Genomic DNA, 24,799 nt, shown 5'->3' with positions numbered 1-24,799 from the left:
TACTACACACCTGTGTGAAAAAATAAAAGATGTTGGGCTGAAGTTCACTGGGTGAACACAGGGCTAGCATGTGTATGGCTCTGGGTTTAATCCCCCCAAAACACAAAAATTTAAATAAACAAAATAAATACACCAAACCAATAATCTGAACATCCACCTTAAGACAGCAGAAAAAAACAAATTAAGTGCAAAGTAAACGAAAGAAAGGAAATAATCAAGAGAAATAAGAAAACCAGTTAAACAGAAAACAGAAAAAAATTCATGAAATGAAAAGCGGATGCTTTCAGGAAATCCACAGAACTGGTAATGATACAGATTAGAGAGGCAAACTACCAGTATCAGCAATCTTTCTAATCAATTTACTGCCAAGAAATTGTTCAATTAGTTAACAGGGACTTTTTCTTTTTTTTCTGTTTTATTCTTTTCTAGGTTTTTTCTACTGAAAAATGTTTTTCATACAATATATTCTAATCAGTTTCTCTCCCCTCAACTCCTCCCAGATCCTCCTCACCTACCTAACTCCACCCCCTTTCTTCCTATCTCTTTAGAAAACAGGCAAAAATAATAAAAACACACAAACAACCCATAAAAACACAAAATTGGTAAGTACAATATACTTGCCAGTAAGACCAAAAACAAACAAACAAAAAACAAAAACAAAAACCAAACACAGCAATACAAGACAAAAAGTCTACAAAAACACCACTGTGTTTATCTTTAGCTGGCCATCTACTCTTAAGTGTGAGGTCTACTCTTAAGTGTGATTAATATACCCAGTGAGATTTCACTAAAAAAAAAAAAAAAAAACTGATTTTTTTTTTTTTTCCCTTTGCTAGTGGTTGTCAACTGGATATAGCTTCTTGGTTAAGCGCTGTGTAATGTTCTGTATGTTAAATGTGTTGCTCTGATTGGTTAAAATAAATAAAGTGCTGATTGGCCAGTAGCCAGGCAGGAAGGATAGGGTAGGCGGGACAAGGAAGAGGAGAAGGCTGGGAACAGGAAGGCTGGGAGGAGACACTGCCAGCCGCTGCCAGGAGAAGCAACATGTAAAGACACCAGTAAGCCACAAGCCACATGGCAAAGTATAGATTAATAGAAATGGGCTAAATATAAGAGTAAGAGCTAGACAATGGTAGGCCTGAGCTAATGGCCAAGCAGTTTAAATAATATAAATGTCTGTGTGTTTATTTCATAAGTGAGCTGTCGGACTAACAGGGCTTGGTGGCACCTGGAGAGAAGCTCTCCAACTACAGTTAAGGTTTGGAAGCCCATATCCACTTCGCCCTCTCAGAGGTTGGACCTGGTCTGACTTGAGCCTGTATAGGCCCTGTGCATGCTGCCACAGTCTGAGTGAGTTCATATGTGCACCAGCCTTACTGTCTAGAAGAGTTTCCCTGGTATCATCCATTCCCTCTGGCTTATAATCTTTCCAGCTCCTCTTCACATAGATTCCCGAGCCCTAAGGGAAGAGGTTTGATGAAGACATCCCATTTAGGACTGGTGTTCCAAAATCTTTCCCTATGCACACTGTCCCATTGTGGGTGTGCTAGTTCACAGTTCTTGAAAGAAACAAACTGTTACTCAGATAACCTAAATAACCTTGCAGGCATTGCCGTGATTGAAATATATTTTGAAACCCCACAAAAAGAAAACTCAGGGGTGAAGGCTTCACTGGAGGATGTCTTCAAATAAATAGCTGAAGTGTAAAGAAGAGCAACCCTACCTAATTTCTTTCAATCCTACCTAATTTATGAAGAGAAGAGACTGTCCCTAATTCATTCTATGGATCAGCATTTCTCTGATACTAAAACCAAAAAAGCACATTGGAAAAAAAGAAAAGTACACCAAATATTCCCTTTAAACATATATGCAATTACTCAAAACAAAAATTGAGCAATCAGTGAGGTGGTGGTGGTGCATGCTTTTAATCCCAGCTCTTGAGAGGCAGAGGCAGACAGGTATCTGTGAGTCTGAAGCCAACTTGATCTACATAGAAGTTCCAGGACAACCAGGGCTACAAAGAAATACCCTGTCTTTAAAAAACCAACCAATGAACCAAACAAACAAACCAAAAAACTTGAGCAAACAGAATCCAATAGTGTATTGAAAACCATTGCACAAATAAATGGGTGCAGCTTGGTATGGCAGTTTATATATACCTATGATCCTAGAGGCAAGAGGATCAGGAATCCTGGCTAAGGTTACTTACTGAATTTAAAGCCAGCTTGAGCTACACAAGACCTTGCCTTTAAACAAGCAAACAAGAAAATACTCAAATAGACTATTATCTACCATGCTATTTAGAATGAGGGAGGAAAAACCATGATAATCTATGCAGACACAAAAAGCACCTACAAAAACACCAACATCTATACCAAAACTCAGAAAAATATAAAAACTGGGGTTAGAGAGATTGCTCAGTGTTTAAGAGCACTGGCTGCTTTTCCAGAGGCTCCAGGTTTGGTTCCTACCACCCATAAGGCAACTCACAACTAGGCTAGCTAGTAAGGAGGACCCTAGGAATGATGCATGGATCATCCAATGATGGAGAAATGGATGAGATCTACGTGAGCAAACTGGGGATGGGGGAGGGGGTAGCAGAGGGCAGGGATGGGGGATGAGAGCTTAAGGGAGAGGGAGGTTTGAGTTGGAATGGGAACAGAGTGGGAGAGCAAGGAAAGAGATACCATGATAAATGAAGACATCATGGGAATAGGGAGAAACCGAGTGCTAGGGAGGTTCCCAGGAGTCTACAAGGATGACTCCACCACTGACTACTGGCAATAGTCGAGAGGGTGCCTGAGCTGACCTACTCTGGTGGTCAGATGGCTGAATATCATCCTAACTGTCATCATAGAACCCTCATCCAGTAATTGATGGATGCAAAAGCAGAAATCCACAGCCAGGTCCCAAGCGGAGCTCCCCGAGTCCAATTAATGAGAGAGAAGAGGGATTCTATGAGCAAGGGATATTGAGACCATGACTGAAAAAAGTACAGAGACAACTAGCCAAACTAGCAGAAACACATGAACTGTGGACCAATAGCTGAGGAGCCCCCATGGTAATGGACTAGGCCCTCTGGATAAGTGAGACAGTTGTTTAGCTGTCTAGCTGTTAGTTGTTTAGTTGTTAGGGATCAGGACCTGTGCATGAGCCGGCTCTTTGGAAGCTAGTGCCTATGGTGAAACGCTTTGTGCAGCCTTGGTGCAGGGAGAAGGGGCTTGGACCTGCCTCAACTGAATGTACCAGGCTCTGCTGACTTCCCAGGGGAGACCTTGCCTTGGAGGAGGTGGGAATGGGGGGCTGGCTGGGGGGGTGAAGGCTGGGACGTGGGAGGAGGGAGGGCAGGGGAATCTGTGGTTGGTATGTAAAATGAATAGAAAATCTCTTAATAAAAAAATTATTTAAAAAAAAAGAAATGGAAAGAAAACAGAAACAAAAAACAACTTTTTAACTCCAGTTCTAAGGAATCCTTTTCTTCCTTAGAATATACCCAAACATATAAAATAAAAATAAACTTTTTAAAAACTGTTTAATTATAGTGATATTTTATTTGTACTGAAATGAGGTTTTATTTGTATATTAATAAAGTTGCCTTGGGGTCAGAGCAAGCCAGAGCAGAAGCTGGGTGGTAGTGGTGCACGCCTTTAATCCCAGCACTTGGGAGGCAAAGCTAGGTAGATCTCAGTGTGTTCAAGGACACAGCCAGCATGGCAGACACGCCTTTAATCTCAATACCAACCATAGACACCTGGAGGTCTGTACAAACAGGCAGTGATGAGGAGGTCATGTGGCTGGGTTTACAACCAATGAGAAAACAGAACAGAAAGTATAAAAAAAGACAGGACACACAGAAGTAGGTCTCTGGCGGAGAGGAAGGACAGCAGAAGCAGTGAAGGGTAAGGTTTTCCGCTCTTGCTCTGACCTCGTGGTTTTTAACTCTGCAACTGGCTCTGTGTTTCTTATTTAACAAGATGGTTACATCTACATTTAATACAAGAGAAGTTCTTCAGTTTAGTAAAGGGCATCTACAAAAACTGATAATATCACACTTTTTCAGTGCTATTCTCCTAAGATGTCTAATGCCTACTGGAGGTTTATGGCATAATCATCAAGCAGAAGGGAGGGAATGAAAGCAAGGGGGGGAAAGGACAGACAGACTCAGACACACAGAAAGAGGGAGGTTAGGGGAAAAAACTAATCTGAACTTATTTCTGAAGAGATAACAATTCATTCTCCAGTGATTTGAGACAACCAAGACAACTTGCCAGACACGTAGCGCTGTCTGATACACTTCCTATGCGCCACTACAGCTGGCTTGAATCTTCTTTTTCACTTAGCAAATAGTTCAACTGTATAATCTTGAATTCAAATCACACCTATTATTTCCTATCTAAGAATCTGAATCAGGGCTGCAGCCCAGTGGTAAAGCACCAGCCTAGCATACATAAGGCCCTAGTTTAATCTCCAAAACTTGTACTCGTGGTGTGTGTGTGTGTGTGTGTGTGTGTGTGTTTGTCTAAAATGTCATAATCCACCTCAACCTTTAAGTCTTCTATTTACAAAATTGGCATTCAGAGAATTCAGACTTAGTAAGAGTGATCTCCAGTTCTGAGGAAGCACATCCTAGATAATCAGCATTTTGCAATGAAGAAAATCCAATCACGGCTCTCAGACATTTGTGAGTGTCAGGATGATCTGATGGGTCTTGTTTCAACATACTCTTAATAGGAACTTCAGAGTCTCTGATTCAGCACATCTGGGATGGAGTTAGACAACACATATTTCTAACAAGTTCCCACAAGATAATGATGTTGGGAGTTGAAGCTACACTCTGAGAACCACCAGTTTAAGAACCACTCACTTAAGGCACTACAGCTCATAGCATGTGGTCCTCTGTAATCACAAAACTTCAGAGTAAACATTGAGAAACTTTTAAAGCACTCTGGCAGTAATTTGGTGTAACCAAATGTTTAAAATATGTGGTCTTTTATTTTCTACCTCTTTTACTTAATTTTCTAGTAATATTTTCATTGTACTTGACAAAAGTATCGCCATAAATTTATTAAAATTAATGTTTATAAAAAACATTCTTCAAAATATCTGGAGAATATCCACTTCTGGGGTATTTTTAACCATACACTGCCTTTAAAGGTAACATTATACATATCTCATTAATTTTGCCTCCTTAAGAAACACAAGTGCTGAGTGGTGGTGCACGCCTTTAATCCCAGCACTCGGAAGGCAGAGAAAGGCAGGTGAATCTCTGAGGTGAGGCCAGCCTGATCTACAAAGTGAGTTCCAGGACAGCGAGGGCTACACTGAGAAACCCTGACTCAAAAAAGAAAAGAAAAAGAGAAGAGGAGGAGGAGGAGGAAGAAGAGGAGAAGGAAAGAAACATTTTAGTTTGAAATAGTTACATTATCAAATTTTGTTCTTTCTGTTAATGTATATTTAAGGATGTTTATCAAGAAAATTAAGTGTTCATTTGCAATAAATTCCTTTAGACTAAAGAACAGGGTAGAGATTTTTCTCTCCTGAAAAACAGCAGATACAGTTTAAGTGAGTCATCCACTGCTTCTCTTTTGATTACAATTACCTGGGAGGTATACGAAGGCAAGGCAGGCAGGGACTTTAATGTAGTGAGTTATACTACAGGCATAGATGGAAAGCCAGAAGCAATCTCACTGTGTGGAAATGTCAGAAGCTTTATCTTTTGAACAATTTGACTTATAGATCAACATCTGAAAAACTCATTATGTTACTTTAACATTAACTTGCTCCACTTTATAACGTAACAAAGTATCTATCCTTTGTTACTGTACCCAACTTTCTGAAACCTTGTTTTGAACCATGTATTTCCTAATGCCAGTAAGAACATAATCCTCAACACCAACATTACTTTAGAAAGGTGACACAAACAACATCCATGTCATTTAGTCTAATCATTTACTCAACAGAGAAATGAGCAGAAGACTCAAGCAATAACAAGTTATTGACATTTCGTTGTTTAAAAAAATAACTTACTTGATGGTTAATTTATGCATTGATTTCTATTTATTTCTGAAATTATCTTTCATTCCTTTAACACTAAGAGTGAACAGACAACCCCATACAGTATTTCAAGACCTACATTTAAAAACAACCAAGACTTATGGTCTGGGGAGATGGCTTAGTGGGCAAGTGCTGAACAAGCATGAAAACATGAATTTGGACCTTCAGGATACTACACAAAAGCCAGTTGTAGTCATGTGTGCCTATAACCACAGTGCTTGGGAAGGCAGGGGAGGGTGAGGGACAGAGGCTCATCCCTGCTAGCTGGCCAAACCAACCTAACCAAAATAAAGGGAGCTCTGTGTCCAGTAAGACACCCTGTCCTGAGGGGGTAAGGCGGAAAGTGGTAGCACAGGTGCTTCCATACAGGTGCAGGCACACTCAAACATAAAAACAAAAAAGAATTTTGAACAAAGAAGAATTCTGAGCTGGATCTCAGTGAATTTGAGGCCAGCCACTACAGAGTGAGACCCTGTTTCGGAAAACAAAACAAAACAACAATTTAAAAAAAAAAAAAAAAAAAAAAAAGGAGGAGGAAGAAAGGAAGAAGGAAGGAAAGAAGGGAGAATTTTAATCAAGAATTGTATTACTGTGTAGTGGCTTGAATACAATTGGTCCCCCACAGACTCATTATTTGAATGTTTATTTCCCAGTTGGTAGACTGTTTAGGAAAGGTATGGACTTGTTGGAGGACTTGTCACTGGAGGTGGGCTTTTGAGGTTTCAAAAACCCACAATAGGCCCAGTCTGTCTGTCTTTCCTTCTCTGACTCTCTCTCCCTGCAACTTGTCGCTCAGATGTAAACTCTCAGCTACTGCTCTAGGCCAGTGCCATGCCTGCCTCCTGCCACCATGCTTCCAACAACGATGGAAATGGACTCACCGTCCGAAATTGTAAACAATCCACAATGAAATGCTTTCTGTTATAAGTGCCTTGGTCATGTCTCTTCACAGCAGTAGAACACTGACTAAAGACACTAATTGTGAACAAAGATGAAGAACATAAAATACAGCAAGCAGACTACCTGACTCACCAGGTGTGGTGGTTTCAATGAGAATGGCCCCTACAGGCTTATGTTTCAATACTTTCTCTCTAGTTGGTGGGACTGTTTGGGAATGTTCTGGACATGCCCAGAAACCAGTCTCCCAGGTGATTCTAGATCCTATCAAAATGACAAATAACCTTAATCACAACACTCTTCATTATCAATATTATATCGTACTTTTTAATTAAAAAGTATTTTATAACTTTTTACAATCTTACAACTACCCTTAAAACCAAAATGTGTCAAAGCTTTCATGTGTTCTATAGCAGAAAAAAAAAAAAAATACAACAAACAAAAAATACGTAGAAGTTCTGCTCTCCAACCAAACATTTTCAAATCCTAATGAGCATTTGAACGACCTAGGGCATCTTTAAATAAATAGATAGGCAGATAACAGAATTACATTTAAAAGTGCACATTTTGGCTAGGCAGTGGTGGCACACGCCTTTAATCCCAGCACTCAGGAGGCAGAGGCAGGTGGATCTTTGTGAGTTCGAGGCCAGCCTGGGTTACCAAGTGAGTTCCAGGAAAGATGCAAAGCTACACAGAGAAACTAAAAAGTGCACATTTTGATTCTCTATCCTTAGGATGAGATCTCATAACTAATATATTAAACTTTCTCCCAGGTAAGACCCAAATCTCTATCCCAAGTTTTTGCATTACAACATTTTCAAATATATAAACACCTCAAAAAGGTATCATTATGGTAGAAACACTATGGAAAACAGTTTGACACTTCAAACTTTTATATAAAATTACCATTACCTGGAGCCATTTCGCTCAAGGCACTTAGTTACCAAAAGTCATTACTCTTTGAGGAACTTTAATTTTTAAAAGCCAATGTCGCCAAACAGGCTATTAAAAGGAATACTATTCAGCAACTACAAAAGGACGAAGCTTCCTTTCTGGAGTGGGAAGGCTTTTTTCAAACAGTATTTCACTGGCAGGTCTGTAACTAACTTCAAATTTGTGGTGATTCTCCTGTCTCCTGAGAGATGAATGTTATAATATGTATGGATCTTAACAACAATTAAACGCTGAATAACAATAGGCCAGAGAGGGTTAGAATTATGTTCCATTTATATAAAACTCTAGAAAATATGTCATTAATCTCAAATAATGGGAAGACTGCTGTTTATTTAAAACTCATGGTACAAGAGGGGGTGGTTTTACAGGAGTACACAAATGCCAACGCTATCCAACTACATAACTTAACATGTATACTAGGTCAAGTATACATAAATAAACTTATCATCCAAATACTAAATTTTGGTTTAAATAGGTTATTATATACAATATAGGTATATGTTGTTAATTCTTTGAAAACTCCACATAGTACTAAACAAGTATGCCTCAACTAAGAACATAAGAGCCTTGTCTTTTCTTTTCTTTTTTTTCCCCGAGACAGGGTTTCTCTTGTGTAGCTTTGGTGCCTGTCCTGGATCTCACTCTGTAGACCAGGCTGGCCTCAAACTCACAGAGATTCACCTGGTTCTGCCTCCTGAGTATTGAGATTAAAGGCATGTGCCACCACCGCCCAGCAAGAGCCTTGTCTTTTAAGAGGTTGTGGTTGGTAGGTGGGTGACTCTGAAGGTCATTTAGTATTTGGTACCAAGTTGCCACTAAACACATGTATTGTAGAGTAAAATAGCCAATAGTGGATGATCCAGGTGTCTGATACCACTTATCAGGAAGAGAAACCACAATTTGGATAGTCAAATTGGCATTAATAGCTACAGCTATGAATTTTGTACTACAAAATATAAAATTGTGGTAGATATCTTTGCAGTTATCTGTCCCAGTCTTTAAAGTAAGTCCCATTCTCTCCCACAAATGTATGTCCATCAACCATTCAATCATCAATCAACTCATCCTACCCAAAGTCACAGTTAACTGAATCAGACTACATATGTGACCTGAATTAGCCACTCATATCCCATCTCTCAGTAATTTAGAAGAATGAATTACAAAAGCTTTGAAGTGGTCACATTTGGTCAAGAATATGTCAAAGCTCTGTTAAGACCTTTTGTAGATAATAAAACTAAATTAATTTTTGAAAAGAGTAATTTTTGAAAAGAGTAAATACTTCATTGCCAAATAGAGTTTATTCCAAGAAAGCTAGGATAGTCCAGTTTCACAATATTCATTATTAGTGAAGGGGGGAAAATCATGTGGCAAATCTCCAGAAGCAAAGAGCATTTAAAAATATTCAACACTCATTTACAACAGACATATCAAAGACATGTATACAGTTTGCACCGCATAACATGAACAACATATAGTATTTTGTTATTAGTATGTAGAGTAACTGTTTTCTTTTCCACATCTATAAATCAATAAAGAATAACCTGTATCTTATTTAATGGAATAACACTATCAGGGGTGTATAATCTCATGATACTACACACAACATTGACATCTATAAAGTTCACACTCAAGAACTACACAGTTAAGAGCACTTCCTGTGTTTCCAGAAGACTGGGATTCAGTTCCCACCCAGTACACCTATCAGGTGGCTCATCAACCTCTCTCTCTAGCCCCAGAGAATCTAATACCCTCTTCTGCCTCCATAGGCACCACACACATGTGGCATACACTCCAACACACATACAAAATAAATTAGCTAATTAAAATAAAAATTAAAACCACACAATAGAATTACAAATAAAAATCTCAATTTAAAGAAATGTACGGTTTTTATTTTGGAATACAGTCAAAGCTACCCTTGGCTGCATGCCCAGGCCATGGGTTGTACATACTTGCTTGGAGACAGACATTCACATTAATGTCATAAATAAGGATGCTCATTATTCTCCACAATTTTTCAACATGGAGTTAGAAGTATTTACTAACAGAATTCAAAAGGAAAAAAAACAATTTGAGGCCTAATGTTTGAGAAGCTAAGATAAAGATAGTAGTAGATATCTAAACTCAATGACCCAAGCAAATCAATGCAAAACCTAGTACAATTAGGTAATTTAGTAATGTTGTGGAATGTGAGATTAATATATAGCTTGGGCTAAAGAGATGGTTCGGTGATCAAAAGCACTTGCTCCTCCTGCAGAGAACCTAGGGTTGTTTGGATCAGAGCACCTACATCAGGCAGCTCACAATTGTCTATAACTGTCATCCCAGGGAATGCTCTCTTCTGGTGTCCACGGTGTACAAACATATGTTCAGGCACTCACATGTACACATACAAAAACAAATATTTTTAAAAGTAAGAAATCAATTGTGTTCACAAATACAATGACAAGTGAAAGAGAATATTGAATTGCCATTTACAATTTAAAAAAAAACCACAAAACTACACAAAGAAACCCTGTCTGGAAAAACAAAACAAAACAAAAACAAAAAACAAAACAAAAAATCAGAAGAAAAACATCCCTCAAAGATAAGCAGACTTCAGCAAATGAGACAATCTATGTTCTTAGATAAAAAGCCAAGTCCATAAATGTATCGATTCTTTGTAAGTCAATTTATCAATGTATGCTGAGTCCCAACAAAAATACTGTGGTTTGAAAGAAAATTGCCCCAAAGGGAGTGGTACTATTAGGAGGCATGGCCTTGCTGGAGGAAGTGTGTTACTATGGAGGTGGGCTTTGAGGGCTCATATATGCTCAAGCCACACCCAGTGAGACAGACCACTTCCTGCTGCTTTTGAATCACGCTATAAGGACTCTCAGCTCTAGCACCATGTCTGCCTGCATGCTGCCTTTCTTTCTGCCATGATGATAATGGACTAAACCTCTGAAAATGGTAAGCCACCCCAATTAAATGTTTTCCTTTCTAAGAGTTGTTGAGTCAAGGTGTCTCTTCACAGCAATGGAAACCCCAACTAAGACAAATACCAACACTATTGTCTGGATTTTGGCAAAATAATTATAAAATTCACATGGAAAAATATGCAATAATAAGGTACTTAGGAAATCCCTAATAAAGCAGAGTAGTGAGAGGCAATGGTGAAAAGTCCTAGAAGAGGTGAAATAAGTAACAGAATGTAATGATGAAATTATAAAACAACAATGAAAGCAGTAAACATTCTGCTCAATGAAGCAAAAGAGACAGAAGTTAGGCACAGGGGGGTGTACTGCCATACACCTACAGTCTAGGAGGCTGATAGATGAGCAGCACAAGAACCCTATCTCAAGAAACTCAAAAGGCCCCAATACCTAAGACACTTCAGACAAAAGATGACTTTATTTTCCTCTGAACAACTGGTTATCCATCTGGATTCAGGGGAGGGGTAGGTACTGGAAAGTTTAGGGGCTTGGGATATGACTCAGTGGTCTAGCACTAGGTCTAGCATAAGCAAAGCACTGGATCCAAACAAACAAAATAGCAATAGCACATACTAGAAGAAACCATAGAAATTCCATAATGAAGCTTAAGGTAATTAAAAACCAGAGAGAGGAACCTTTAACTTTAATTACATAACTAGAAGCATATATATATTAATGAGCACTAGTGTTTTGCCTGCATGTATGTCCTTGTGAGCGTGTCAGGTCCCCTGAAACTGAGGTTACACACAGTTGTGAGGTACCATGTGAGTGCTGGAAATTGAACCTAGGTCTTCTGGAAGAGCAGTCGGTGCTCCTAACCACTGAGCCATATCTCCTGTCCCCAGAAGCATTGTGTATTAAGAATAAACTTAATGCATGTCAATACTTGTCAATATACAGCAGATTGACAGTAAATCCATACTCTGAACCACCACCTAATTACATCAGTGTCACAGAGCCCACAAGGGTTTAATAAACATGTCTACTTTTAGTCCCTTTCTTTTTGAGAACCACTATTCATCCCAAGCTCAAGTTAGACCAATGATCCCAATACAAGCTGCCTTGTTTCTATACCACCCATGTCATAGGCTTCAGTGACTAGACTAACCCAAAATGACAAGATGTCACAGACTCAATGGAAGAGATTCTTTTCTCAGATTTTCAATCTAACAGGAACAGTTTAAAAAGCACAACAAAATAGGCATCTGTTCCCCTCTCTCTTATTCAAGGGATACCTACACGTTAAGAGGTAAAGACGGCAGTACATTCACCCCAAAAGCCAACCATGGACTTCTCAAGGTGGGTGAGACTCAGGGATCTATGTTTCTTTTCCACACTTTTCTGGCATATTCTGAACATCTTTTCACACATACACACACACACAATAATATTGTTATGATGGAGAAGTAGATAAAGTTGCATGAATCTAATCTGGAAATCCAAAAGGATGCCACAAGGGGAAAGCTCCACACCTGTAGTTCGAGATGTTCAAGTAAATACAAGTGACATACCATTATAAACAAAATGAAGTTTACAAATCCATATGATCTGCTCAACAGATGCAAAAAAGGCACTTAAGAAAATGCAAAGTTTTGTAGACAGACAGCTAAATAAACTAGGTTCAGAAAGAATAGACAGAAATAATGGTAGCCTAAAATAAGCCTACCACTATCACTATAAGGAATGAGGAAATGTTTAATGCTTTCACATCAAGCTCTGGAAAAAGACAAAAGCACCCACTTTCACTGCTTTTACTCGACACAATACTACATGTCAAAGTAATCAACCAAGAGAAAGAAGTAAAGAGTATCTAAACTGTCACTCTACATATGACATGACCTCATACACAAGAAGCTCCAACTCCACCAAAAAACTAGACTGTATCAAAATTGCAGAATACAAAATCAACAAAACAAAATCAATAGTGTAGCAATACACCAATACAACATGTACCATTTACAACAGCTACCAAAAAAAGGGGAAGGAAAACAAACAAACAAAAAAACCACAAAACAAAATATCTAGGACTGAATATATTTAATGAAAGAAAAAATATTTCTTCAGTAAGAACCATAAAACACTGATGAAGAAATCCTGCAATAAAAAGTGTGTGTGTGTGTGTGTGTGTGTGTGTGTGTGTGTATTTATATATTAGAGGCTGGAGAAAGAGCCCAATAGTTAGACATACTACTCTTAAAGAGGACCTGAGTTTGGTTCCCAGAACCCATGTTGGATGGCTCACAATTGTCTGCAACTCTAGCTCTAAAAGATCCAACAAATCTTCTGGCATCTTTGGGCACCCCTACACATGTGACATATGTAGATACATACCTAGACAAATGGCATCAAGATCACTTAGTCAATCTTCATTGTCAACTTGACTAGACTTAGCATCACCATGGAAATATACCTATGACTTTGCCTGTGAGTTTTCAGAAACTGAGTGGAGAAGAAAACCATACTTACCTCCAGCATTCTTCTGTGCTACCTGGCTACTCAACCACCTCACACTCCTGCTGTGCACTGTCTTTGCTACCACAGTGAAATGCATTTCTCCTTAAATCATGAATCAAAAATAAACTCTTCCCTTCATAAGTTGTTTTTGTAAACTGTGTTGTCACAGCAGGAAGAAAAGTAACTGGTACACTTGGGAATGTCTTAAAAATGAAAATTCTTAAGCTCCATATTAGAATCACTGGGGAATGCAACCCCAAAAGTTTGTTTTAATAAACCTTCCAAAGAACCTGACATGTGGTAACATTTGAGAATTACTGAACCAAACCATTACACTACCTTGGGGGTATTACAGAAGCCCTGACAAGTCTTGCTAAGTGGGTGAGTTACCTCACATGTCCTACCTACCAAGTACTGTATGTGAACAACTTTATTCACAGTCAAGGAAATCAGCCACTGTGCTGTATGGTAAAGTAAAATCAACGTATCTCCTATATGACAGTCAAGAAACAAGGTTTCCTATGACATCCTTCATACATTTCTTTTCCTCATGAATCATAGATCACCAAAATAGTCACAGAAAATAAATGAAGGATCCTCAGAATGGATGAGAAAATAGTAATAATCTTTTAATTGCCCTAACCTCAAGTAAATTTAACATTTCCTTCCATTTTACTAATGTAGTTGATAGTAATACTAGCAATAATTTCAGAAATCATAAATCTTTTCATGTCATGTTACAATGATAATTATCAAAATACTGTTTATACCCTTCACTACTTCAAACTTAACCAGACCTAACTCTGCATTTTGTTTTAATGTTAATATTATCTCAATTTTTCCAATTTAACTTCCCTATGATCTTGTATATTTAAGGTAGTGTTCTGAGAAGTTTCATCAGCCTGCCAAAAGAATTCATAACACAAAAAAGCTGGGACTCCCTAAATAAAGGGTCTCTCATCAAGTGTAACAGCCTCTATTTGGAAACTCAGAGGAATCGTTTCTTAAGTAGCCAAACTGGAATGCTACCAGAAATTAATGAGCAGTGGGCAGATGTAAAAACTTCTTACTTTGCCTGCAATAGTCACTACATTGAATTGCTAATAATGTTCCAACTGAAAAATATTACACGAATAAAATATGTAGCATAACTACCCTGATGATGAATTACCTTGTTTTCCAAATATGTTAACACTGAAGCTCACTGGTATACCAAACTGTCTTCTTCATCCACTCTTCTTGTGTTTACCAACCACTGAAGAGGCTGTCATCACACAAATCTATTTTCTCATATAATTATGTATTTATCCAATCTTTAAAATAAAAAAAACTGAAAAACAAATACAAATACTCAACTATGAATTTAGAACCCAACACTGCTTTAGACGTAGCTAAAAATTTAGTTCTCTTAGCCAGTAATTGTAAAACTTTTAATCTTTAAGTCAATTTAACAGTTACTCTGTCACAAAACAGAGAAGGAAAGAGAAAAATATACATTACTAATTTGTTTGTGCTTTTGAAACTAAAGCTTTTAAAAATCAAACATTTGTCAATTGGCAGGAGAAAGAAAAAATAGGGAACTATAGGAAAGAATGTATTTGGGAATATTTTATATTTTAGCCTTCCCATTCATACTTTACTGTATTGGTGAAAATTGTTCATAAATAACAGCTGTTATCAAACAGCATATAAGGCAGAGTTAAGTCTTGCCAAAAATAAACTCTTAAATTCTAAAACTATCCTCTGAGGTGTTGATGAGACAGCTCAGTGGTTAAGAGCACTTGCTGTTCTTGTAAATGACTGGAGTTTGGGTCCCAGCACCCACTTGGCGGCTCAAGACCACCTGCATGCAACTCCTGTTCCAGTGGATCAGACACTCTCTTCTGGTCTCTTCGGTCAACCAGACATGGACCCAATTTACTTACATACATGTAAATAAAACACTCATACACGCTAAATAAAAATAAATCTTAACAAAAAACGACCCTTTGGGATAGTTATCACTTAACTTTGTCCCTGAGAAGAGGCAAAGGCCAAAGTTATTTTGTCAACAGTACTATTGACCACTCTTGTAGTTCAACAAAAAGCCTTACACTCTTTGCCCAAGGAAGGCAGGGGTGAGGCAAATAAAACTAACAGGCTGATTCTCACTCTGCAGCCCTCTGGGATTTCAACACAATATTAGTTGGAGGAAAGAAGCCTAAAAGTGGATGGCTAAAGGAAATGCTGCTGAGGAAAATCTCGAAGTGACTACCATTTACTTTCATAATGTTAACGCCACAAAGAATAGCCCTGTTCCATTTATATAGTACAGTTGTGTCCTATTTATACAGTACAGGCAAGGCAAATAATCAAAGACTAACTTTAAGCCAAAACTCAAATAATTGTAAGAGACCTTCTGCCATCTGTACTGGCCTCCCTTGTGACTTATTCCTATCAGCCACTCCTCCTCTACTGGTCCTATCATCTTTACTATTTCTCCACTTACACTCTACTTGAAATGAAGAGGCAGGGGTGTATGTTCAGTCATACAATCAAAATCAAAGCCATGACCATGCCAATGCCTGTATTACATACAAACCTTCCATCCCCTAGAGTAAACGAGACAAAAGTTCCTGTTGGCTATCCTGCTTGTGGAAGGTATTAAATAAAACAAATACAATAACTTTCTGATGTCAATTAGCCTAGTTGGGAAAGTGTATATTCATTCTCTCCCCTCATACACAACATTCATACTCATACAATTTTACACACAAACCCAAGAGACATGAGAACACTGACTAAAACACTTAATAGCAATGATAATAGCAGTAAAAATAGTGCAAGAAAACCAAAGCTAAGGAAATATCCAAAATATAGAGTAGACTGCTCTATCCCTTTATAAGAAAGTATCAGATAGTGAGTAAGCACACTTGACTCTCATTTAAAAAGTACTCCAGGTCAAAACGATGGCTGAGAACTCCAGCGTTCAATCTTCTAAAGGAGCATTCCTAATAGTCAGAACCGTATTTGCTAGTTCTCTTCATCTAGTTATGTCTGGACTGTCAAACAGAATGGAAATTCACAATACAAGCAATTTTTACAGCCAAAAGTCATCTAAAGCTCAGTCTAATTCGATTTCAGAAGTAAGGAAATTAAGGGCCAAGAAAGCTCAATAACTTCTTTGGAGCCCAGAAATTCATACCTTACAATTCTGTAAAGTATAAGGATTGGCTTTCTTTAAACAAATTTTGGAGATTTATTCTAATCTCATTAAAACCCATTTCAATTTTTATGGCTTATAAAAACGAAATACATGAATTTGCTATGGGTCACATCATAGGTTTTTTTAAAAATTATCTGGGAGATAGTGGTGTATGCCTTTAATCCCAGGTGGAGGCAAGCAGATATCTTTGAGGTGGAGGCCAGCCTGATCTACAGAGAGCGAGTTCCAGGACAGCCAAAACTACACTTAGAAACCCTGTCTCTAAAAACCAAAATAAACAAAATAAATTAAGCTTCCTAACTGCTCCATACCATCAGTAGTAGCTGTTTGGCCAACCTGTCTATCTCTCTAACCACCAAACTTAGAGACAGAAATCTCATACAAGTCAGCTAGATACCACATTCAATATCCCAAGAATCTGAATATTTTTATTCATTTTTATTTGCTTGAATATCTCCTCACCCAAGAAAATGAGAGAAACCTAACAACGATGAAAATGAGGGCTGGTGAATGGCTAAGAGGGTAAAGATGCTTGCTGCTAAGCCTAATGATCTGAGTTCAACTCCCACACTCATAGTCTCAAAAGTTGTCCTCTGACCTCCATACATGTTCCAGATTTCTCTCCTTCCCTCCCTCCCTCTCCCCCCCTCTCTCTCACACACACACAAACTACAATTAGAATTTTAATTAAAAGATAATAATACCTGATAGTGAATGCTTCCCTAATGCCATATTAACTTTTCTAAATATACTATAATTCATCCTTCAAAAAACTGATGGAAACTTATAAATACTGGCATGTCCAAGAATGCAAACCTACATAGCCTGAACAGGGAACATGTACACTTAGGCAATATTGTTCAGAACTTCTCAAAGATAATTAGTTATCAGTGATAACAATGTCAGTTGGTGCTAAAGGGACTAGCATGGCCATGGTTCTACTCAACCATTCCTTGGAGTCTCCCAGACAATTCTCAGGGCTCCTTAAGGTAGCCAGCTTTGTTTTCTGCTACTTGAAATCAACAAAATCATCTCAACTGTAAAGTTAAGATAGGGCCTCATTTTCAGAGAACTGAAACAAACATTCAAACTTATACCACAGACCAAGCATTCCTTTACATTTTTAAGGAATGTATGTACAAAAAATATCAGTTTCTTCAATAATACCATTTGCCTCAAGTCACTAATTTACCAGATGAAGCAATACAAAGGTGAGGCTCAGAGTCCTTAAGTCAGACCCAGGACCTCAGATTCTGACTCTACTGTATTTTATTTTGATGGGTCATGGTGGACAAGTCATTTCGTTTCTAAAGTGCTATTCTGCTCTCTGGAAATAAGACATTTACACTTGCACATCCTACTGCCATAACGAGCTCTAAACCTTGAACTTGACAAAGACCTGGCTGGCGCACATTCAACACAAGCATTAACATACTCTCAGGGTTACATAAGATGAACAATCTGAGACTCAGAAAGAAGGTAGGCAGCTTCCCTCATTAAATAGCCACATGATGACCAGAACTAGAAAAGTTGACTCCAGAACCACATCAGAAAAATCTTTCTTCCAGACTACTCTATCAACTCCTGGGACTAACAAACACTCAAAGTTAGCCAGAATCTGGTATAGTTCTATGTTTGTTCAACTTAACCTTCACCTCAACTTTTCTTCAATCACTTATCAAATATTTACCGAATTTCTACAAAACTTTAAGCAGCATTGAAGATAGGAAGCATTCAGATAGGAAGAGTTAGAAAAGAAATAAGATGTCTACATAACCAGAAATAAGAAAAAGTTAAAAGAATAATAAAATTAGGAAAGAGCCCCACACTCTCCTAAATTTCCTATCAGCGAGAGAAGTCAGTTAGGAATGGATGACAAGAGATTCTAGAAGAACCTTCCTTTTGTCTACATAATATCCACAGACCTTTCTTTAAACACCTTATGCTCAAGTATTGGCATCAACATACACTGTACAACCAACCTTGAAAGCTCAAATGGGGAGCAAGCAAGGTGGCACACTGGGTAAAGACACTTGGTACACCAGCCTGGTGCCCCAGACCCCACAGGAAGGTGGCAAGTGAGAACTGACATATCAAAGTTGTCCCTACCTCCTAGGAACACCCTGGCATGTGTGCACTAGTCACACAAACCTATTTTTAAAAAGAAAACGCAAAGTTCTCTTTCTGCATGAAGCCTCTATACACCAGAAAGTTTCTCTCAGGCCTCTCAACTATGTTGACATTTAATTTTTTCTGACACGCCCTGATGTCTGCCATGTTACCTTGAGCCCCTAGTTTTGGCTAACTTTCCCAACACTGTACATGATTTTACTTCAAATGACTCATTTTAAATTCCATGAAATCAAGACATATATTTTCTTGAAGAGAATACTTCAGTACACTGGCTTATATATAACTTTTATATCCGATGTTTCAATAACTAACATTTGGCATATAGCACTTCTGTTGAAAGAAATACTTCATGTTTTTACAATATCAATTTATAAAACTGTACTTTATATTCTAATATAAATCATGAAAAACATCAGTGCCTAAGTTAATTCTGAAGATATTAAGACTCAATATATTTTTTCCCACTGAAATATCACTTAAACGACAAATGCCAAAAATCAAGAAATAATAATGAGAAGAAAATTACAAACTCAAATCAGTGCTGAAAGTAAGCTAAAAGATGTATGTAGCCGACACAGCCATAACTTCAAGGAGAGAGGATGCAGGAAAGACAGTGAGTCTGAGGCCAGCCTGGCTACAAACCAGGACTCTTGTCTTAACAACACTGTACATGTATATATGTATGTATATGTATGTGTGTGTGTGTATATTGTGTGCAAATGTTGAATCATAGGATACATGTAGACTTTGGCTCAGGCATGTATGAAGATCTCTCTCACAGAAATCTGCCCATAATTATGAAATAGTTATTTAACACAGGACAAAAAATACTTCAGCCATACCTATGTGTTCAAAAAACAACTGAGTATCAAAAAGAGTCCTCAAAACTAAGAGGAAAAACAAAGGTATCATATTTGGTTGTATGCAGCATCAAAGTAAAGCACAAAAGAGGGCTTCTACAACCTAGTTTTTATTGAATTTTATATCTATGCACACACAGAAAATGTACATGAGTGAGCACAAGAGTGGACGTGCATAGAAAAACAGGTCTTAATATTGAAAAGAGTATTCAACAAACATTTACTAAGCATATACATTATGTGCCAGGCACAGTTCTAGGCACTTGGAATATATAATCAGCAAAAGTCATGACAAAGATTATATTCTAACGAGGAAAATCTAAATAATAAACTAGGGTTGTTTCCCATGAATTTCTTAAATACTTAAGGTAACAAGCAGTCAAATCTAACGGTGTCAATAGAAGCAGCAGCAAAATCAAGTAGTTACTAATAAAAAGAGAGTCTGAAAAGCAAGGAGCAAAGCAGAGCAGAAGATACAGCTCAATGGTGGAGTGCAGAACCCATGGCTCTAACCCACGTGCGGCAAAAGAAAACAAAGAAAAACACCCAAGCCAGACAGAATTAAGTGATGAAAAACAACCCAACTTCTTAATAACTTAATCGTCTGAGCAAGTCAGTATCAGTTCTGAAAGTTCTCAGAATTATAAAAATATATTATTTACAAAATTTCTAGTAAACCTAATAGTACAGACAACTGTGGGTTCTGTAAGAATCCTAAACATGAAAGAAGAGGGTCATGACAATAGGGTTCTCCTAAAACTAAGGCAAGGGTTTGAGTTCCTGACCACTGTTATCAGTGAGACATTTTAGGTATCTATAAGACAGAAAACTGTAGCAACTCACAAGGCTGTTATTACTAGGACTGAGATCATCATAAACCAGGAAAAACTCAAATGTCTAGTAATAAGTACACATGGATTGTATATTAATTACAGTATTTTTCAGCAATAAAAAGGAATACATGATGTACGAAACAAGAGAGACAATAATTAATAGTATCATCTGAGCAAAAGAAGCCATACACACACACACACACACACACACACACACACACACACACACACACACACACGTATCCTCCATTTACACAAAACATCAAAATGCAATACCAATCTCCAGTGAAAGCAAGTTGGTGGTTTCCTGGAATTATAATCCAGGGATTAGCTACAGAGGACAAGAACACTTACTGCAGTTGGAAATGTTTCTTATTCTTGGTTGTATACATTTGTGAAACCTCATTAAACCTTTATTGTAAACGGGTACATCTTCCTGAACTTAAATCTCAGAGAAGTAGATTTTAAAAATTTATATTAAGTGTACATAGAATTCTTAGCACAGTATCTGAGACCCAAATATTCGACAAACAGTAATATCAAAAACAATAACTACCACTAGACCACATTAATGAAGAAAAAGCAGAACAACTGATAACCCGATTTTCAGGTTTAAAGATAAAATAAATTACAGAGTTTTAGACTAAGCATCATGAGGAGCCCTTCAGGGACCGAGACACAGGACAACTGGCAAACCTTAGACAAAACACAGTAAACATAAGGAAAAGAAGAAAACAATGTAAACACACTCACGTGTCCAAAAAAATGGTTAAGAGAAAGATGTGGCCAGCACAGACAGCATCATGCCACCAAAAGCAAACAACATCTAAATTACTTTATCAAAACACTGTCAGAAGGTAGCTCAAATTTGAGTCAAATGACTATCTAAGCAAATTTCTCAAACACGACTAAGCTTTAAATCTTAGGCATAAAAGCTGGGCTTGTTTTTTTTAATTGAAGGTTTTAAAAGATGCCCTATTTTATCTTCTACTGAAAATGTTAAGTCAGGTAATCAAACACCAAAGAGAAATGTGATTAAGTCAAAGCACCAACACAATGAGGTCAGAATTCGAGCAGCCAATCAAAGGCTTAAATGCATTTCCTGCACTATTAATAGTCAAAAGAGAAAACCAATCACAGAAACCTTCAGCTTTCTTTTGACAGTCACAGGAGCAAGAGAACCAATCCACACACACCCGAGGTTGACAATAAGGCGGGACTGAAGGTTCATTGAAGAAATTCTTCAGGGTGCAGTTACTATGAACTTCTCACGCAAGTAACAACACTCCAGAGTCGTAAACACTGTCAAGTCAGAGGAAATTCAATCTTGGGTAAAATTTAACCCCTGGAAGAGGGAAACAGCATTTCGGCCAAAATTTTACCATCCCATCAAAAATACAACTGTCAATGTGGACGCACTGAGTCTTCAACTTGTCAATGGCCAGCTCGCATGCTATACCTCCCCGGGCAGTGCGCCGGGCAGCGCCGGCCTGTAGGCTGGTTTTTAGCACTCGGGACCCTTCCTAACGCCGCACAACCGAGCAGGGCCAGCCCGGCAGGCAAAGCCCGCGCGCGGTTCAGGGGACACGCTAACGCCGGGTCCCGCTCGGGAGTTGCTGCCCCGGAGCAGGGTTGCACCGCCTCGTCCCGCCGCACCTCCTCCGGCGGGCAGCGCACACCATCACCCTGCTAGCACAGACGACCATCATCACCCCTGCTAGCACGAAGGCGTTTGTTTTCAAAGAGCTTTACTTTTCCTAAATCATTTCAAAGGCGCTCTAATGCACACACGAATCTTAAAGTGTAATGAAAATATCGCCTAGCCAAAAGACCCCCACCCCTGTCAATCAATTAAGCCCGCGCCGGGGGAAATGTCTACCAGGTAAACAGAGGCCGTACGCCAAGTGCGGCCGGCTCATCCCTGCGCCATTCCCGGCCGCTGCTTACGGCAGGGCCCCCTTACGGCAGCGTAAGCGGCGCCGAGAGCTAATCACAACACTGGGACGCAACAACATGGCGGCCGCGGGCGGGCGCTGCGCCGGCCGACAGGTTTACGCTACTCCGCCGGCGTAGGGTCCCGAGCGCGCAGCAGCAGCGGCGCCCTCCAGCGAGCGTAGAGCGCTCTGTGAATGGCGAGGCCCGGCTGACAAAGGGGAGGGGGAGGAGGGAAAGGGGGGGGGTAATAAACACTCGAGTCCCTACCGATTCCTCCTCCTTCTCCATCCCGGTGGGCATCTGGGGCACGGCCCGGTTGATGGAGACGCAGTCGTTGAGATCAGGCATGTCCTTGCCGCGGTAGATGGGCAGCGGTTTGGCGGCGTCCAGCGCCCGCGCTCGGAAGGAGAGTTTACTCATTGTCTCCCCGCCTTACAGGAACAGCCCGGGCGGCGGCGGCGGGGCGGGCGGGGAGGGGGGGAGCACTCCCGCCGCCTCCTCCACCTCCTTCCTCAGTGCAGCGCGGCCGGCCCGCTCCTCCTCCTCCTCCGCACTGCCCCCGGCCCCAGCATGGGCGCCCACCCCGCCCAAAAACAGCCCCCCGCCGCCCGCGGCCGCTTCCACACTCTAGATCCGCCGCTCGCCCGCCCGATCCGCTCCCTGCGCCATGGCCAACATGGCGGACATTACCACAGCGGCGGCGAGCGATCCCGGCAGCCCGCGCGAGAGCGCGCCCCCGCCGCGGGGACGCGCGTCGCCCTCTCCCTCCCTCCCTCCCTCCTTCCTCTCTCCCTTTCCCTCCCCTGCCTGCCCACCCACTCTCTCCGGCGCGGCGCGGCTCGGCGCGGCCAGCTAGCCGGCGACAGCCAGCCGAGTCCCGGGGCCCCTCTGCCGGCCGCTCGGCACGCAGGCGGGGCGGCAGGTGCCAGGTGCGCTCGGCCCGGGAGCCAGAGCTGCCGCCTCCGCCTCCGCCGCCCAGCCGAGCCGAGCCGAGCCGAGCCGCGCGCAGGGCTCCCTCGGGAAGGCGCGGCGCTCAGGACCGCCCGGCCCCGGGGGCAGGAGGCCGTGCACCCGGAGCCCCCGGCCGCCACTCGAGCCTGCCCTAGGGAAGCTCTGGGCTCCGGGGCGCCTGCCGCCTGCTTCGCGCCCCGGGTTTGCGCATCCCGGGGAGGTACCGAAAAGTCCGTGGCGTCTGCCCACGCCGAGAGGCACAGCCCTGCTGCGTCTCGCACCCTGAAAAGTCGTGCACTCCCCCCCCCCCCCCAGTCCAAAAGAGCGCTCCAAAGTTAGGCACCGTCGCCTTCACCGGGAGGATGCTTGGGGTAGCCTTGAGGGTTCCTAGTTTGAGACTGCGGGACGCAACAAGCGGACTTGCACCTGTCATCCAAACTCGCCTAGTTACTTAGTGCATGGTGGGGACTTCTCTGATTTGAAGAAGAAGAAGGGAAAAAACGTCAGTTCTTAAAGGTTCCATTTGAAATCATTGGCCAAAGCTAGATGTATGTTTTTTAAAAAAAAATATTGGTTACTGTGACGATTCGAAGAGTTTAATAAAGTCCTTGAATCCAATTAACTTGCATGTTACTATGTTACAACTGTTGAATAATTAGCAGTAAGAGTCGTAAATACCTGAAGAAAAGGGCAGCTGAAAAGATTATAGTCCAAAAATATATAGATAAATGCTTGGATACTTGGAGAAAACGATACAGACGACACAAGAGCGTAATGCGAGCGTAATTACCAAGTGGCATCTACAGATAGCTGTTGTGACCTGTCAGAGAAAGGAGACAGCTTTGGCCAGAAGTAATGGAGTAATAGCTCTGCAGAAGAAAGAATCAAACTGATCAATTAAATGCAGCTTTGACACAAACCTCTTTGTTGCCTAGTTTCTTAGTCTTTACGCATTATAGGTTTCTGAGAAAATTCCCACAAAGTGCAACAATTTTACCATTTTCTAACCATTGATGAAAACCCTACCTAGCTCAGAAAAGGGTAGATGGTTTGCTACAGTCCAACTGTAAAAACTGATTTCTCCTGCCATTTCTTAATGTACCAAAACTGTCATTGCCACCCACGTCTTTTCTACTTCCTTCTCTCCCTGCTTTTTCTACCCTCTCCCTTCTCTCTTTCTTTCCCCTCTGTCTCCACCCTTCCCTTTGAAGGCAGGATGGTGGATATGAACTTCCTCATCACATCTAAATAATCTAACCAGTTTGTCCCGCCAACGCTTTGGCGCATTCTTCAGTGAGCTTGTGTTTCACATCCACTGGTATTGGGGACAATGCAAACACTGTGACATGCTTCTCATAAGCAATACCTTTCTTTCTCTTGCTTGTAGGCATGTCCTGCTCTGAGTGCTACCCTCTGGAGTAGTTCCAATTCTTTCTAAGGAAGAACAAGAAGTTCTCAAATGGGGTGGGGGGGGGGGGTCATTACTGAGTGCAGGCCTGAAAGGCAGAGGGAAAGTGGTTGAAAAAAATGAGTCACCCAGGCCTTTTA

At 40.3% G+C, this 24,799-nt stretch overlaps 1 protein-coding gene across 2 annotated transcripts in view; it reads right to left on the bottom strand.

Annotated features, from left to right (window-relative positions):
• Positions 1-23,033, bottom strand: part of Epc2 (enhancer of polycomb homolog 2) — a 113,786-nt gene extending 90,753 nt beyond the window's left edge. Inside the window, exon 1 of one of the 2 annotated variants that reach the window (XM_036184865.1) lies at positions 22,568-23,033. In XM_036184865.1, coding sequence (XP_036040758.1) covers positions 22,568-22,720 — 153 coding nt within the window. In that variant the 5' untranslated portion in view covers positions 22,721-23,033. The remainder of the gene's footprint in view (positions 1-22,567) is intronic. The other variant, XM_036184866.1, reaches the window with a different exon arrangement.
• Positions 23,034-24,799: the final 1,766 nt, after the last annotated feature.

This window comes from Onychomys torridus, chromosome 4 (genome assembly GCF_903995425.1).
Source record: "Onychomys torridus chromosome 4, mOncTor1.1, whole genome shotgun sequence".
Lineage (NCBI taxonomy): Eukaryota > Metazoa > Chordata > Mammalia > Rodentia > Cricetidae > Onychomys > Onychomys torridus.
Note: the sequence above shows the minus strand (reverse complement) of the source record. Positions and strands in the feature narration are given on the sequence as shown.